The sequence below is a fragment of the Nerophis ophidion genome, linkage group LG01, assembly GCF_033978795.1.
Source record: "Nerophis ophidion isolate RoL-2023_Sa linkage group LG01, RoL_Noph_v1.0, whole genome shotgun sequence".
Classification (NCBI taxonomy): domain Eukaryota; kingdom Metazoa; phylum Chordata; class Actinopteri; order Syngnathiformes; family Syngnathidae; genus Nerophis; species Nerophis ophidion.
The window spans coordinates 30,655,323-30,673,362 of record NC_084611.1 but is presented as its reverse complement, the minus strand read 5'-3'; the positions used below and the strand labels follow the sequence as shown (position 1 = coordinate 30,673,362).

General features: G+C 39.9%; 1 protein-coding gene across 1 annotated transcript in view; it reads right to left on the bottom strand.

Moving 5' to 3' along the window:
- The window catches only part of pgm5 (phosphoglucomutase 5), a 74,198-nt gene extending 61,807 nt beyond the window's left edge, over positions 1 to 12,391 (bottom strand). The window contains exon 1 of the mRNA XM_061900676.1: positions 11,962 to 12,391. Coding sequence (XP_061756660.1) covers positions 11,962 to 12,219 — 258 coding nt within the window. The 5' untranslated portion in view covers positions 12,220 to 12,391. The remainder of the gene's footprint in view (positions 1 to 11,961) is intronic.
- Between the last annotated feature and the right edge of the window lie 5,649 nt (positions 12,392 to 18,040).

The following is an 18,040-nucleotide window of genomic DNA, read 5'->3' as shown; positions in this document are numbered from 1 at the left end:
GTACATAGAACAGAATAGAATTTAAATAAATTCTACATATATTCTACATTTAAGTGCAGTCAAGTAACATGCATTAGGGAGTCTGTTCTGAAGCCCACAGTAAAGAGACGTAACTTCATCATATATTACACCCTCGACGAGCAAAATGAAGAACTACACTTGCAAGTTCCAGAACGATTGGAAACAAGAATTTCAGTTTATCCAGGAGAGTTTGAAGGGGAAGAGGTATGTTGCCTGTAAATTTTGTAGAACAGCCTTCTCCATTGAACACGGCGGACAAACGGATATACTCAGTCATGAAGGGTCAGCGAAGCACAAAGCAACCGCAGTGCAGCATCGTTCACGACCCGGTATTATGGGCCACCTCGCAAAATGGAGACCCAATGGTGTAACTTATGCTGAGACAAAGATGGCTATACTGATATGGAAGCAACATCCCGTTCTCATTTGAGGATGTCTACAACAAATCCGTTAAGGATGTTCCCGGATTCGAAGATCGCTCGCCAATACGCAAATGGCAGAACAAGGGTTACTCAAATAGTGAAAGGTAAGTGTTGTTGGGTTTTTTTTAGTAACCAGCAAGCACAGTACAGTTAGTACAGTACTGTGTTTTTATTATTGTGTATTTGATAGGTGCCGTCGGAAATTCAAGTATTTATTTTTTTTATGTATATAATAAAATAAATATATATAGCTAGAATTCACTAAAAGTCAAGTATTTCATACATATATATTATATATATATATATATATATATATATATATATATATATATATATATATATATATATATATGAAATATATATGAAATACTCGAGTTGGTGAATTAAACTCCTCCCCTCTTAACCACGCCTCCGCTCCACCCCCCGACCACACACCCCCACCCCCCACCTCCCAAAATCGGAGGTCTCAAGGTTGGCAAGTATGATTAAAAGTCATGTTTTTACTGGATCAAGCCTGCCTTCTCTGCATCTTGGGGTTCGTCACCAACACTTCCTGACACACTCTCGAGAACAAAACCTACTTTTGCACTTTGTGACTTCAATAATAAATATGGCATTGCCATGTTGGCATTTTTTTCCATAAATTGAGTTGATATCTTTTGGAAAACCTTGTTACATTGTTTAATGCATCCAACGGGGCATCACAACAAAATTAGGCATAAAAATGTGTTAATTCCACAACTGTATATATTGGTATCAGTTGATATCGGTATCGGTAATTAAGACAATATCGGATATCGGAGAAAAAGCCATTATTGGACATCAGTATTGTTTGCATAGTCCCTTGATGCTAGCCAGAATTCCTGTTGTACAAAGAATAAGGCAGAGGGCTCTACGGCTGCACATAGCAGAAAAAGGACAGGGACATGCAGCAAGATCATTAATATATATTTAAAAAAAACTCCAAAATGCTACATTTTACAATAGAATCACTTCTCTGTCCATCCATCCATCCATTTTCTACCGCTTATTCCCTTTTGGGGTCGCGGGGGGCGCTGGCGCCTATCTCAGCTACAATCGGGCAGAAGGCGGGGTACACCCTGGACAAGTCGCCACCTCATCGCAGGGCCAACACAGATAGACAGACCACATTCACATCACTTCTCTGTATTAAATATAAAATGGTATGACTACATTCTAAGGATAGGCTATATAGTGTTTTTGTGTGGGATTTGAACAGATTCTCAGTTTAAAGGGGAACATTATCACCAGACCTATGTAAGCGTCAGTATATACCTTGATGTAGCAGAAAAAAGACCATATGTTTTTTTAATCGACTTCCGAACTCTAAAAGGGTGAATTTGGCGAATGAAACGCCTTTCAATTGTTCGCTGTCGGAGCAATGACCTTTCACCCGTGATGTCACAACAGGAAGCAATCCACCATTTTCTCAAACACATTACACACACCAAGTCAAATCAGCTCTGTTATTTTCCGTTTTTTCGACTCTTTTCCGTACCTTGGAGACATCATGCCTCGTCGGTGTGTTGTCCGAGGGTATAACAACACGATCAGGGACGGATTCAAGTTGACTTACGTGGCGTGTGCTATTCAGACATATAACTGGTCACGGCATGCTAATCGATGCTAACATGCTATTTAGGCTATCTGTATGTACATATTGCATCATTATGCCTCATTTGTAGCTATATTTGCATCCAGCCTTTCCCTCCACCCACATTTAATGCCAAACAAACACATACCAATCGACGGATTCAAGTGGCACCAGTTGTCAAAAGATGCGAAAGTCCCTCGTTTGTTCTTTTCTGTCATAGCATCGCTACCGACGATAGCGATGCTACGACAGAGATGTGTGGATATCCTGCGACACTAAAAGCAGATGCATTTCCAACGATAAAGTCAACGGAATCACAAAGGTCAGTTTTGTTGATGTTATTGACTTATGTGCTAATCAGACATATTGGGTCACGGCATAACTGCAAGCTAATCAATGCTAGCATGCTATTTAGGCGTGCTGTATGTACAGTACATATTGCATCATTATGCCTCATTTGTAGCTATATTTGCATCCAGCCTTTCCCTCCACCCACATTTAATGCCAGACAAATACATACCAATCGACAGATTCAAGTTGCACCAGTTGTCAAAAGATGCAATCGTTGGTTAGAAGGCGATCGCCGAATTCGTCCTCGTTGCCGTTGTCTGTTGTGATGGCTCAATAGCTTCAGTTTCTTCTTCAATTTCGTTTTCGCTATCTGCCTCCACACTTCAACCATCCGTTTCAATACATGCGTTATCTATTGAATCGCTTAAGTCGCTGAAATCCAAGTCCGAATCCAAGCTAATGTCGCTATATCTTTCTGTTCTATCCGCCATGTTTGTTTGTATTGGCATCACGCAGTGACGTCACAGGAAAATGGACGTGTGGATATAGCGATGGTGAAAATCAGGCACTTTGAAGCAGTTTTTCGGGATATTGAGTGATGGATAAAATTATGAGAAAAAACTTCGAAAAATAAAATAAGCCACTTGGAACTGATTTTTATTGGTTTTAACCATTCTGAAATTGTGATAATGTTCCCCTTTAAATGCTTTTATCGGCCGAGTGGTTCAAACAACGGTCAGTAACCCAAAACGCTGAAAGAGCTATCCATCCATCCATACATCCATCCATATTCTACAGCTTGTCCCGTTCAGGGTCGCCGGGAGTGCTGGAGCCTATCTCAGCTGCATTCGGGCGGAAGGCCTTTACACCCTGGACAAGTCGCCACCTCATCACAGGGCCAACACAGATAGACATTATATCACAATTAAATTGACAAACATGAGTATTTTTTATCGTCACAAAAACGTCACAATCAGGGAGATGTTCAATGCAGTCGGGATGTAGGTAGACTAATTTCTATGAATGTTTTCACTCATTTTAGTGTTCTCGTGAGACGTGTAAAAACGGCAACTCAACACCAAGCCAAACCGGAGTCAATGAAGAGAATGTCGCTGTAATTCTTCATAGACAAGATGTTGAAAAACTGAAAACAACAAAGAGACACTAACACACTTAGAGCCTCTGTACATATTTGTTCAGCCTTGCTCCTGATGGGTCCTGGTGAGCACCTTGCATGGCAGCTCCCGCCGTCAGTGTGTGAATGTGTGTGTGAATGGGCGAATGTGGAAAGACTGTCAAAGCGCTGTGGGCTCCTTAAAAAGGGGTAGAAAAGCGCTATACAAGTACAACCCATTGTCTAGAATGACATATGAAAATGTAACGGTAATGTCCAAAAATGTCCAGCAGAGGGAGACTCTCGTCTGCCTGAATGAGTTGAACACATTGTATCAGATACGACAATTATATTCAACATATCGACATTATTACACTTTTTTTTTTAACGTGTCTGACATGTTAACTTATTAAAGACAACTTACGGCATCGCTTCTTTGCCGCTTTGTGTAGGATGGCAACATAAATTACTACAGAAGACCGCAACATGTATGACTTGCTTTCGAACGAATATTGGAAGTCAACCAACAGGAAGTAATTTAGCGGAAGTGACATCATCTAACTGCTGTTTACCGATTATAGCGTACAATAAATATAAACAACTTTAGCTCCAAATTACAGCATCTCAGTCACTAATACAAAAATATTATCAAGTAATTATGTAAAGAATATTAACAATTGACTTCAGGACAACACGATCATCCAGGTCATTTTGGACCAAAAATACCAAAAACAAATCTGTCTGGAGCCGCAAAAAATGAAAAGCCGTATGCAAGGCATATAATGACATGAATGAGGAAGGTAAAACATGGCATAAGTGTCTATACCAGCTATATTAGCCTACTATCAAAATGACTTTACAAGTCTTATTTAAGTGTTGTAATGAAGGCAATACATGATGTAAGTGTCTATATTAGCCTACTATCAAAATGACTTTACAAGTCTTATTTAAGTGTTGTAATGAAGGCAACGCATGATGTAAGTGTCTATATTAGCCTACTATCAAAATTCTTTAAAAGTCTTATTTAAGTGTTGTAATGAAGGCAACGCATGATGTAAGTATCTATATTAGCCTACTATCAAAATTACTTTAAAAGTCGTACATAATTATTATTATATATATATATATTTACATAGCGCTTTTCTCTAGTGACTCAAAGCGCTTTACATAGGGAAACCCATTATCTAATGGCGCCCCTATCAATCAATACATCTTTCTTTTTGGAGGAGAGGAGCCTTCCATGTGTCTTGCTGCAAAGTACACTTCTAGTCACTTCTCAGCCCTTCAGTGTATGCCCTGCCTGTGTTTTTTTTTTTTTTTTTTTGCTTTATGACAAGATTTGTCCACTTTTCTAACCCAATATGAGTCCCGTAAACCCGACAGACCAGCGTGGAAAGGAGGTGGGAATTAGGGGTGTCAAAAAAGTATATATTTTCAAATTAATCTCGATTCTCCTTTGTAACAATTCTCTATTTATAAGTGTTTTAATGAAGACAACACATCATGTTAATGAAATTAAACAATGAATGTCCGCTAAGTTTTTTGCAACTTAACGCCAAAAAAACGGAAATGCTGATTATCGGTCCTGCTAGACACCGACCTTTATTTAATAATACAACTGTAACATTTGACAACCAAATAATTAAACAAGGTGACTCGGTAAAAACTCTGGGTATTTCCTTCTACCCAACTCTCTCCTTTGAGTCACACATTAAAAGCGTTACTAAAACGGCCTTCTTTCATCTCCGTAATATTGCTAAAATTCGCTCCATTTTGTCCACCAAAGACGCTGAGATCATTATCCATGCGTTTGTTACGTCTCGTCTCGATTACTGTTAGGTACTATTTTCGGGTCACCCCATGTCTAGCATGAAATGATTACAGTTGGTACAAAATGCGGCTGCTAGACTTTTGGCAAGAACTAGAAAGTTTGATCATATTACGCCTGTACTGGCTCACCTGCACTGGCTTCCTGTGCACTTAAGATGTGACTTTAAGGTTTTACTACTTACGTATAAAATACTACACGGTCTAGCTCCATCCTATCTTGCCGATTGTATTGTACCATATGTCCCGGCAAGAAATTTGCGTTCAAAAGACTCCGGCTTATTAGTGATTCCTAAAGCCCAAAAAAGTCTGCGGGCTATAGAGCGTTTTCCGTTCGGGCTCCAGTACTCTGGAATGCCCTCCTGGTAACAGTTCAAGATGCCACCTCAGTAGAAGCATTTAAGTCTCATCTTAAAACTCATTTGTATATTCTAGCCTTTAAATAGACCTCCTTTTTAGACTAGTTGATCTGCCGCTTCTTTTCTTTTTCTCCTCTGTCCCCCCCCTCCCTTGTGGAGGGTGTCCGGTCCGATGACCATGGATGAAGTACTGCCTGTCCAGAGTCGAGACCCAGGATGGACCGCTCGTTGGGACCCAGGATGGACCGCTCGCCTGTGTATCGGTTGGGGACATCTCTACGATGCTGATCCGCCTCCGCTTGGGATGGTTTCCTGTGGACGGGACTCTCGCTGCTGTCTTGGATCCGCTTTGAACTGAACTCTCGCGGCTGTGTTGGAGCCACTATGGATTGAGCTTTCACAGTGTCATGTTAGACCCGCTCGACATCCATTGCTTTGGTCCCCTAGAGGTGGGGGGGTGCCCACATTCGAGGTCCTCTCCAAGGTCTCTCATAGTCATCATTGTCACTGGCGTCCCACTGGGTGTGAGTTTTCCTTGCCCTTATGTGGGTTCTTCCGAGAATGTCGTAGTCGTAGTGGTTTGTACAGTCCTTTGAGACATTTGTGATTTAGGGCTATATAAATAAACATTGATTGATTGATTGATTGATGTAAGTAATGGATTAGATTTTGGATTAGATCGCGCTTTTCTATTTTTAGATACTCAAAGCGCTCACAGAGAAGTGGGAACCCATCATTCATTCACACCATTGGTGGTGGTAAGCCACATTTATAGCCACAGCTGCCCTGAGGTAGACTGACGGAAACGTGGCTGCCAGTTTGCGCCTACGTCCCCTCCGACCACCACCTATCATTCATTCATCATTCATTCACCAGTGTGAGTGGTACCGGGGGCAAGGGTGAAGTGTCCTGCCCAAGGACACAACAACAGCAATTTGGATGTCAAGAGGTGGGGCGCGAACCTGCAATCCTCAGGTTTCTGGCACGGCCGCTATACCCACTACCCCATGAAACCTCAAAGTGTCTATATTAGCCTACTATCAAAATGACTATGTGTCGCAGGCGGAAGCAAATCTTTGTTGGCAGAAATGTTGAAATGTAATATTTATTCTACACATTTTTACAACATTGGAAACTGTAAATAAATCAGAGGCTACTCAGAAGGTGAGATAACTCATGGAAATGACTTAATGGCCAATGATATAAATGTGTGTGTCCAAATTAAAGGAAACGGCAGGCTGTCTTCTTTTAGTAGATTTATTACAATCTTTGGCAAGCTGGGAAACATTTGATGTGGTCTGGAACAACATGGCGCACAAACAACTATCTGAAACGCAGCCAATGTTACATGCAGGTAATGTGTCATGAGACATGCAAAACAAAATTATATACAAAGAGGATACAAGTAAAGGAACTTAATTGAGCTCAAATGTACCAACAAATGAGGCAGGATGATGCAATATGTACATACGGCTAGCCTAAGCATGTTAACATTGAATAGCTGGCAGTCATGCGCTGACTGAATAAGGCCTAAATAGCACTCCAACAAGTCAATAACATCAACAAAGCTCACCTTTGTGCATCCACGCACAGTATAAAACGTTTGGTGGACAAAATGAGACAAAGAAAAAGTGGAAGATCGTACATGTAAACAAACCGTTAAGTCACAGTCCACAGAACCGCCGAAATTAGTAGGACAAAACGAAGTTCACCAAATACTCTCATCATCTAACCCCCGGGGTTAGAAGATTGAGGATTAGAATATCTGTGCGGAGTTCCTTTTGGGCTAATTTGAGACTCTAAAAGTTGTCCATAGGTGTCAACGTGCTCTGTGATTGGCTCGTCACCAGACCAGGCGTGCAGTGCCTCTCGCTCAAAAATCATCCGGGATAGAAAAAGTCAAATGTCTGTGCTAGGTGGAGCCTAAGTAGCCTAAGCCTCTCTATAATTGTCTCCTGCTTTCAACCTGGTAGCGGCAGCAGCATCCCATAATAAGAGTGTCCTCACCCGAGAGGAATGTATGCTCCTTAGCATTCATAGCGCCGAAAGTACAACTACAGCCTCCTGCAATGTTTACGCTGCAGGAATTGGGAGCGTCTTCAGTGATCTGGCAGGAGAGAGGCTGAGGGGATCAAAGATTGGCCCGGAAAGAAGAGCAGGATGGATGGAGGAGCTGATAAGGCAGAAAACCTGAGGCATTTGGCCAGGCAAGTTGAAAAATAGGATGTCAAAAACAAACCGATATTCCCTTCACATGTTTCTTCGGAGCAGGTCCAAAGTAATCATGCAGAGGGCTGTAGGGATTTCCCTTCTTTGCCTTTCACTCGTCCAACTTTCACGGAACTGCAGAAAAGTTTTCCTCGTGTGAACGCAAATAATTACAAACCCCGTTTCCATATGAGTTGGGAAATTTGTTAGATGAAGATATAAACGGAACACAATGATTTGCAAATCCTTTTCAACCCATATTCAGTTGAATATGCTACAAAGACAACATATTTGATGTTCAAACTGATAAACTTTTTTTTTGTGTGCAAAGAAGGTGGGAAGTTGGGAAAGGTGGCAATAAATACTGATAAAGTTGAGGAATGCTCATCAAACACTTATTTGGAACATCCAACAGGTGTGCAGGCTAATCGGGAACGGGTGGGTGCCATGATTGGGTATAAAAACAGCTTCCCAAAAAATGCTCAGTCTTTCACAAGAAAGGATGGGGCGAGGTACACCCCTTTGTCCACAACTGCGTGAGCAAATAGTCAGACAGTTTAAGAACAACGTTTCTCAAAGTGCAATTGCAATAGATTCAGGGATTTCAACATCTACGGTCCATAATATCATCAAAAGGTTCAGAGAATCTGGAGAAATCACTCCACGTAAGCGGCATGGCCGGAAACCAACATTGAATGACCGTGACCTTCGAGCCCTCAGAGGGCACTATATCAAAAACCGACATCAATCTCTAAAGGATATCACCACATGGGCTCAGGAACACTTCAGAAAACCACAGTCACTAAATACAGTTTGTCGCTACATCTGTAAGTGCAAGTTAAAACTATGCAAAGCGAAAGCCATTTATCAACAACATCCAGAAATGCAGCCGGCTTCTCTGGGCCCAAGATCATCTAAGATGTACTGATGAAAAGTGTTCTGTGATCTGACGAGTCCACATTTCAAATTGTTTTTGGAAATATTCGACATTGTGTCATCCGGACCAAAGGGCAAGCGAACAGTCCAGACTGTTATCGGTGCAAAGTTCAAAAGCCAGCATCTGTGATGGTATGGGGGTTTATTAGTGCCCAAGGCATGGGTAACTTACATATCTGTGAAGGCACCATTAATGCTGAAGGTACATACAGCTTTTGGAACAACCTATGCTGCCATCTAAGCGCCGTCTTTTTCATGGACGCCCCTGCTTATTTCAGCAAGACAATGCCAAGCCACATTCAGCACATGTCACAACAGCGTGGCTTTGTAAAAAAAGAGTGCGGTTACTTTCCTGGCCCGCCTGCAGTCCAGACCTGTCTCCCATTGAAAACGTGTGGCGCATTATGAAGCGAAAAATACGACAGCGGAGACCCCGGACTGTTGAACAACTGAAGCTCTACATAAAACAAGAATGGGAAAGAATTCCACTTTCAAAGCTTCAACAATTAGTTTCCTCAGTTCCCAAACGTTTATTGAGTGTTGTTAAAAGAAAAGGTGATGTAACACGGTGGTGAACATGTACTTTTCCAACTACTTTGGCACGTGTTGCAGCCATTAAATTTCTAAGTTAAATATTATTTGAAAAAAAAAAAAATTTGTATGAGTTTGAACATCAAATATCTTTTCTTTGTAGTGCATTCAATTGAATATGGGTTGAAAAGCATTTGCAAATCATTGTATTCTGTTTTTATTTGCCTGTAACACAATTTCCCAACTACAATGGGAACGGGGTTTGTACATCGTGTGGTTTATTTTGTTCATATGTAACATCATCTACAAAGATACAAAGAATTGTTATTGCGACATCCAGTGGACACATTTAAAACAGCAGGTTATTTCATTCAAAAATTTCTGGTTAATTTTTTATACTTAGCAAACTCGGGCCGGATAAAACCTGTTAGCGAATGATAGAGATGTACCAACAACACCGCAGTGCCACCCAAAACGCACCTTCAGAGAGCTAAAATCAGGTTATTTTGTCTAGATTGCTCTTGAATATAAAGTTGAAGTTAAAAAGTTAAAGTACCAATGATTGTCACACACACACATACTATGTGTGGCGAAATTATTCTCTGCATTTGACCCATCACCCTTGATCACCCCCTGGGAGGCGAGGGGAGCAGTGAGCAGCAGTGGTGGCCACGCCCGGGAATCATTTTTGGTGATCTAACCCCCAATTCCAACCCTTGATGCTGAGTGCCAAGCAGAGAGGTAATGGGTCCCATTTTTGTAGTCTTTGGTTTGACTCGGCCGGTGTATATAGCCCACAAAAAGACCACTTATAGTCACACACACACACCAGGTGTGATGAAATTACTCTCTGCATTTGACCCATTCCCTTGTTCCACTCCCTGGGAGGTGAGGGGAGCAGTCAGAAGCAGCGGTGGTCGCGCTCGGGAATCATTTTGGTGATTTAACCCCCAATTCCAACAAAAGTTGGTACATATTATATTTGTGTGCTGCATGTCAACAACATAGTAATATGCTACAGGTTAGACCATATGATGCAATAAATGTGGAAGGCAATATTGTTTTATAAACTCAAACTCAAACTCAATATAACGGTATAGCTCGGTTGGTAGAGTGGCCATGCCAGCAACTCAAGGGTTCCAGGTTCAATCCCCGTTTCTGCCATCCTAGTCACTGCCGTAAGACACTTTACCCACCTGCTCCAAGTGCCACCCACACTGGTTTGAAAAAAAAAATTGTAGCTTATATTTGGGTTTCACAATGTAAAAGTGCCATGAGTCTCTAGAGAAAAGTGCTATATAAATATAATTCACACATGAGCATCTTCGTGGTGAAAGCTGGTATAGGCGAAATCCTCATTTAAATGTGTCAGTCTGCACTACTTTTGCACTTGTTATCAGTTGTCCACACAGTCTTAGTCAATCACCTACAGCACCCTTAGTAATAGTACGTACAATCTTACAGTTTGCACACGCTGTTTAGCACTTGTGGTAGTTGCATCGCCATTTATGACCATTAAAACATAGCTACTGCCATTAAATTCAAGTTTGCTTGTACTTTAAAACCTATATAGCAGGGGTCTCAGACACGCGGCGCGAGGGCCAATTGCGGCCCGCGAGATGTAATTTTGCGGCCCCCAACCTCAATATGAAAGTTTAATGTTAGTGCGGCCCGCGAGTTTTGTATGAATGGCGCTTGACAACGTTGTGTGCGAAGCTGTAGGAATCTACCAATCATGGTGTGGTATGTGGCTCTCGAGGGCCAAACATTGACGTCACTTAAGCGATCCCTCCCATTTGCTCCAGACAGAGACGATTTTTGTTATTTTGGTCCAAATTGGCTCTTCCAATGTTCTGGGTTGCCTACCCCTGCGTTAGTGGAAAAGCGGCTAATGAGTGAAAACGACAGCGACGTTGCCATGGAGACGAGGGTTTTCTAGCGTGCCTGACTGCAGTCGCACCGCGACATCTGTCCGGCAGTAATACCGTCAGTAATAACATTCCCCGATAACCTGGACCAATTCAAACCGTTATTTTTATATTTAATTTGCATTGCCTCAAATTTCTTAATCCTCATTTTGTTCATTTATATTTTGATTCTATTTTGTGTTGAAAATGAAAATAAAGACATTTAATAAATACTTTTTTAAAGAAATCTTTTCTTGCGGCCCAGCCTTACCCAGACTCTGCATCCAGTGGCCCCCAGGTAAATTGAGTTTGAGACCCCTGCTCTATAGGCTTAGTTGGCCACATGTGTGGACAGCACCTTTTAGCTCTTATTTCCAAAATTGTGTACACCACTGAATTGAGGTCTTATAGCCACTTATGTGGACACTTATACTGCCATCTGGTGGTGTCAGAAGAGTACAACATACAATGGAATTTGAAAAGTGTCAAAATAAGAATTAGCATGTCACTAAACATGAAGTACACGTTTGTGTACTTATGGGCTAAGTACATCATATCAAAAGGTGATTCTTAGTTTTTATTCTAATTAGGGTCCAATGAGCCCAAATAGCAAAGAGAAATAAAGAAAGCATGTAAACAAACATCTTGGGCCTTAAGAGGTTGAATCAAAGTTAGTGTGTTCCAAAATGGCCTCTAAGTTGACAAGGGGGATCAAAGTTTCCAAACTCACCCCGTTAGCGGCCGCCATCTGCACTATGACCTCGATGGCCCCCCGGCTCAAATAGCGTCCATCGCTGCCCACCACCATGGTGCACCCCTGCCGGTCCCGAAGATCCATGGACGACAAGACGCTCTGGATGTAGTTCTGTAGGTAATTCTTCTTCCCCTCGAACACCGCTGTCTTCCTCCGCAGTCCATTGGTACCTGGTCTCTGGTCATCAAAGGGGGTGGTTTGGACTGTCACAACCGGAATGGGGCTGGTTTCCATCCTCCTGGTCTCGGTCTAGACTTTTTCGAGGTGAGATCGATCCGAAGAGGAAGCACACAAGTTTTGTTTGGGTCAGAGATGTTCTCACCTCGGTAGCTGTGGCCCCAAGAGCAGCTGCTGCTGCCGCATCCCCTCGGAAGCGAGCCTGTGACAACTCTCTCTCTCCCTAATAAGCATGAACAACTGACACTAGAAAAAAACAGAGCATGGACTGGGAGGGTCCACAATCAGAGCCAGGCCAGAAATAGAAACACAGTCTAAGTGATGGCACAGGAGAGTTGGGTCTGACACAGAGCTAAAAACATATACAATTACTTTCCAACGCACTTACAGTCGTGGTCAAAAGTTTACATACACTTGTAAAGAACGTAATGTCATGGCTGTCTTGAGTTTCCAATCATTTCGGAAGCTCTTATTTTTTTTTGTGATAGAGTGATTGGAGCACATACTTGTTGGTCACAAAAAAACATTCATGAAGTTTGGTTCTTTTGCGAATTTATTATGGGTCTACTGAAAATGCGACCAAATCTGCTGGGTCAAAAGTATACATACAGCAATGGTAATATTTGGTTAATAATTTTGTGTCATCTGACCATAGAACTTTCCTCCAGAAGGTCTTATCTTTGTCAATGTGATGTCAGATGAAACAAAAATGGAGCTGTTTGGCCACAATACCCAGCAATATGTTTGGAGGCATTTAATCCCAGGAACACCAAACCTACCGTCAAGCATGGTGGTGGTAGTATTATGCTCTGGGCTTGTTTTGCGGCCAATGGAACTGGTGCTTTACAGAGAGTAAATGGGACAATGAAAAAGGAAGATTACCTCCAAATTCTTCAGGACAACCTAAAATCATCAGGTTGAGTCTTGGGTGCTGTTGGGTGTTCCAGCAGGACAATGACCCCAACATACATCAAAAGTGGTAAAAGAATGGCTAAATCAGGCTATAATTAAGGTTTTAGACCGGCCTTCCCAAAGTCCTGACTTTAAACGTGTGGACAATGCTGAAGAAACAAGTCCATGTCAGAAAACCAACAAATATAACTGAACTGCACCAATTTTGTCAAGAGGAGTGGTTAAAAAATTAAAGCAGAAGCTTGCCAGAAGCTTGTGGGTGGCTACCAAAAGCGGCTTTTTGCAGTGAAACTTGCCAAGGGAAATGTAACCAAATATTACTGGGTCAAATGTATACTTTTGACCCAGCAATTTGGTCACATTTTCAGTAAACCCATAATAAATTCATAAAAGAACCAAACTTTTTTTTTTGTGACCAGCAAGTATGTGCTCCAATTACTCTATCACAAAAAAATAACATTTCCAAGACAGCCATGACATTATGTTCTTTTCAAGTGTATGTCAACTTTTGACCACGACTGTATGTGATTACTGTGATGTTTTTTTTTTTTGTGGTTTGTAATACAGATGTTAGGTGGTTTGTTTGGTTTTTTTGTTTGTTTTATCTTATCTTTTTTTATGTATCCAAATTAGTATGCAATATGTAGTTTTAGTTATTAAATGTTTGTATTTAATTACGTTTTACTTCTGTTACTGTTTGTAAAAAGATGAACTGCAACAACGTAATTTCCACACTGTGGGATAAATAACAAGTAGCATGAATTTATTAACGTGGACCCGACTTAAACAAGATGAAAAACTTATTCGGGTGTTACCATTTAGTGGTAAATTGTTCGGAATATGTACTGTACTATGCAATCTACTAATAAAAGTTTCAATCGATCAATCAATCAATCAATCAATCAATCAATCAGTCTATCCTATCCTATCCTAAAATTAGTGTTTGTTATTTAGTGCATGAAAGTTTGCTTCACATTAAAATGTGTTTTCTTTTTAAAATAGTCTTTGGACAAATATTGCCTTTTCTTCTCATTGGGAGCAAGTAAAAACACTTTTAAATCTACATTGAAACCTAATAGTCTTATTTAGGGAATACAGACAAATTTGCACCAACATTTGGTAAACGGCGCCCTCTAACGCCAAATGAAAGAACTGCAAAATGACGTCACATTGTAAATTCAGTTACATACCAAAAAGTAATTTTTTCTTGTAAAATAATAAAAATGTTAACGTTATTGGGATTTTTTCAGTCTATATATAATGTGATACGATGTTATTTTTTTCATTATAATTTGTTTTGACATTAACTTTGGCTTGGACATGTCACAAGGGTTTCTATTGTGGTGTCTATTTTGACCATCTATCTACATATTTTTATGCAGAAGCCAAAAATAAAAGTGCATATACTTCAGCATTAAACTAATATTAAACATACCTTCACAAATAGTCATAAGGTCACAGATTAAAACACAATTACTATGTTAAGTTATTCGAACATCATCTGTGTCAGTGGTTCTCAACCTTTTTTCAGTGATGTACCCCTGTGAAAATTTTTTTAATTCAAGTACCCCCTAATCAGAGCAAAGCATTTTTGGTTGTAAAAAAGAGCTAAAGAAGTAAAATACAGCACTATGTCATCAGTTTCTGATTTATTAAATTGTATAACAGTGCAAAATATTGCTCATTCGTAGTGGTCTTTCTTGAACTATTTGGAAAAAAAGATATAAAAATAACTAAAAACTTGTTGAAAAATAAACAAGTGATTCAATTATAAATAAAGATTTCTACACATAGAAGTAATCATCAACTTAAAGTGCCCTCTTTGGGGATTGTAATAGAGATCCATCTGGATTCATGAAAATTAATTCTAAACATTTCTTCACCAAAAAACAAATCTTTAACATCAATATTTATGGAACATGTCCACAAAAAATTTAGTTGTCAACACTGAATATTGCATTGTTGCATTTCTTTTCAAAGTTTATGAATTTACATTCATATTTTGTTGAAGTATGATTCAATAAATATATTTATAAAGGATTTTTGAATTGTTGCTATTTTTAGAATATTTTTTAAAAATCTCACGTACCCCTTGGCATACCTTCAAGTACCCCCAGGGGTACACGTACCCCGATTTGAGAACCACTGATCTATGTGACACTATTGTAAAAACTCTGCACTCTGGACCTAATGTAAAAACACTCTCCAATGCCCAAATGCGACAGGATCACTTTGTTGATTTTAGACCATACCTTTACTGAAAAAACACTTGTCGAAGAACCTCTAAATGGGAAAGGCGCGCTCTGTTACGTTCATTGTATACCTATAACCGACTGCAAAAACACTTGTCCAAGATCCTATGAATATGACAGGAGCACTCTGTGAATTTCATTGTGTACCTACAACCTACTGCATGAACACTAGTCAAATATCCTCTAAATGATCACTCTATTAATTTCATTGCATACCTATAACCTACTGCAAAAACACTTGTCAAAGATCCTATGAATATGACAGGAGCACTCTATTAATTTCATTGCATACCTAAAACCTACAGCAGAAACACTAGTCAAAGATCCTCTAAATGCGACAGGAGTACTCTGTTAATTTCATTGTATACCTATAACCTACTGCAAAAATTCTAGTCAAAGATCCTGTGAATGTGACAGGAGCGCTCTGTTAATTTAACCTACTGGAAAAACACTTGTCAAAGAGCCTCTAAATGTGACAGGAGCGCTCTGTTAATTTCATTGTATACCTATAACTTACTGCAAAAACACTAGTCAAAGATCCTCCAAATGTGACAGGGGCGCTCTGTTAAACTCATTGCATACCTATAACCTACAGCAAAAACACTAGTCAAAGATATTCTAAATGTGTCAGGAGCGCTTTGTTAATTTCATTGTATAACTGTAACCTACTGCAAAAATTCTAGTCAAAGATCCTATGAATGGGACAGGAGCGCGCAGTTAATTTAACCTACTGGAAAAACACTAGTCAAAGATCCTCTAAATCAGTGGTCCCCAACCTTTTTGTATCCGCGGACCGGTCAACGCTTAATAATTTGTCCCGCGGCCCGGGGGGGGTGTCCTTTTTTTTCCTTTTTTTTTCTTTTCTTCTTTGTCATGAAAAAGGGACGTCTTTGTAATGAAAAAGGGAGTTTTTGAGGTTGGTGCACTATTTGTAAGTGTATATTGTGTTTTTATGTTGATTTAATATATATATATATATTTTTTTATAAAAAATTCTTCTGCGGCCCGGTACCAGGCCGCGGCCCGGTGGTTGGGGACCACTGCTCTAAATGGGACACGAGCACTCTGTTAATTTCATTGTATACCTATAGCCTACTGCAAAAAACACTTGTCAAAGAGCCTCTAAATGTGACAGGGGCGCTCTATTAATTTCATTTTATACCTATAACTCACTGCTAAAACACCAGTCAAAGATCCTCTAAATGTGACAGGAGTGCTCTGTTAATTTCATTGTATACCTATAACCTACTGAAAAAACACTAGTCAAAGATCCTTTAAATGTGACAGGAGCGCTATGTTAATTTCATTGTATACCTATAACGTGCTGCAAAAACACTAGTCAAAGATCGAATGAATGCGACAGGAGCGCTCTGTTAATTTAACCTACTGGAAAAACACTAGTCAAAGATCCTCTAAATGGGACAAGAGCACTCTGTTAATTTCATTGTATACCTATAACCTACTGCAAAAACACTAGTCAAAGATCCTCTAAATGTGACAGGAGCACTCTGTTAATTTCATTGTATACCTATAACCTACTGCAAAACGCTTGTCAAAGATCCTCTGAATGTGACAGGAGCACTCTGTTAATTACATTGTATACCTATAACCTACTGCAAAAACACTTGTCAAAGATCCTCTAGATTTGAAAGATCATATATCATGTATTTGTTTTACAATTTGTAACAAATTGGCCCTCGTGAGTGAATGTGAGTGTGATTGTTGTCTATCTGTGTTCACCCTGTGATGAGGTGGCGACTTGTCCTTGGCCTTCCGCGTGAGTGCAGCTGGGATAGGCTCCAGCATCGCCCGCGACCCGGAAAGGGACAAACGGTAGGAAATGGATGGATGGAACAATTATTATTAATTCATTGTGAAGCCTATTGCAGCATGGCACTAATGTCCACTAATATAGAGTGGGGGACCTTTAGGAGTCTCATAATGATGATAATAATAATAACAATAATAACTAGATGAGGGGAATGCTCCAATGCTGAGGTTGACCTGAAATCACAGAATTTTCAATTTCCAGAATGGTGGGATGCGTTGAAGGTGCAATGGTCTGAATTTATTGAAAAATAAAAAAATGGCCAATTCATTTAGAATTGGAAAAATGTCCCAGAAAACCTAGAATTCTGCGAAATCTTGGAATTTTTGGAATTGGTAAAGGAACAGCCAGCGATTCCCGAAAAGGCTGAACAGTTTGAAGTTGGAACGGTTTGAATCGGATGAAAATCGTGGAAGGTAGAGCGCGCCAAACTCTGTAGAAGAAGAAGAAGTTGTTGTATGTAAAAAATCGTGTCTGTGAATTCTTTGGAGCATTCACACGATAATTATTAAGTAATTAAGTAATGTTGGGACTACAATTAATGGATGGATGAATATGTGGACAAAGATGGATAGATAATTAGATAGACAGACAGACACAAACAGACCGACAGACAGACAGACAGACAGACAGACAGACAGATACATACATAGATGGATGGATAGATAGATAGATAGATAGATAGATAGATAGATAGATAGATAGATAGATAGATAGATAGATAGATAGATTGATAGATAGATAGATAGATAGATAGATAGATAGATAGATGGATAGATAGATAGATAGATAGATAGATAGATAGATGGATGGATAGATAGATAGATAGATAGATAGATAGATAGATAGATAGATAGATAGATAGATAGATAGATAGATAGATAGA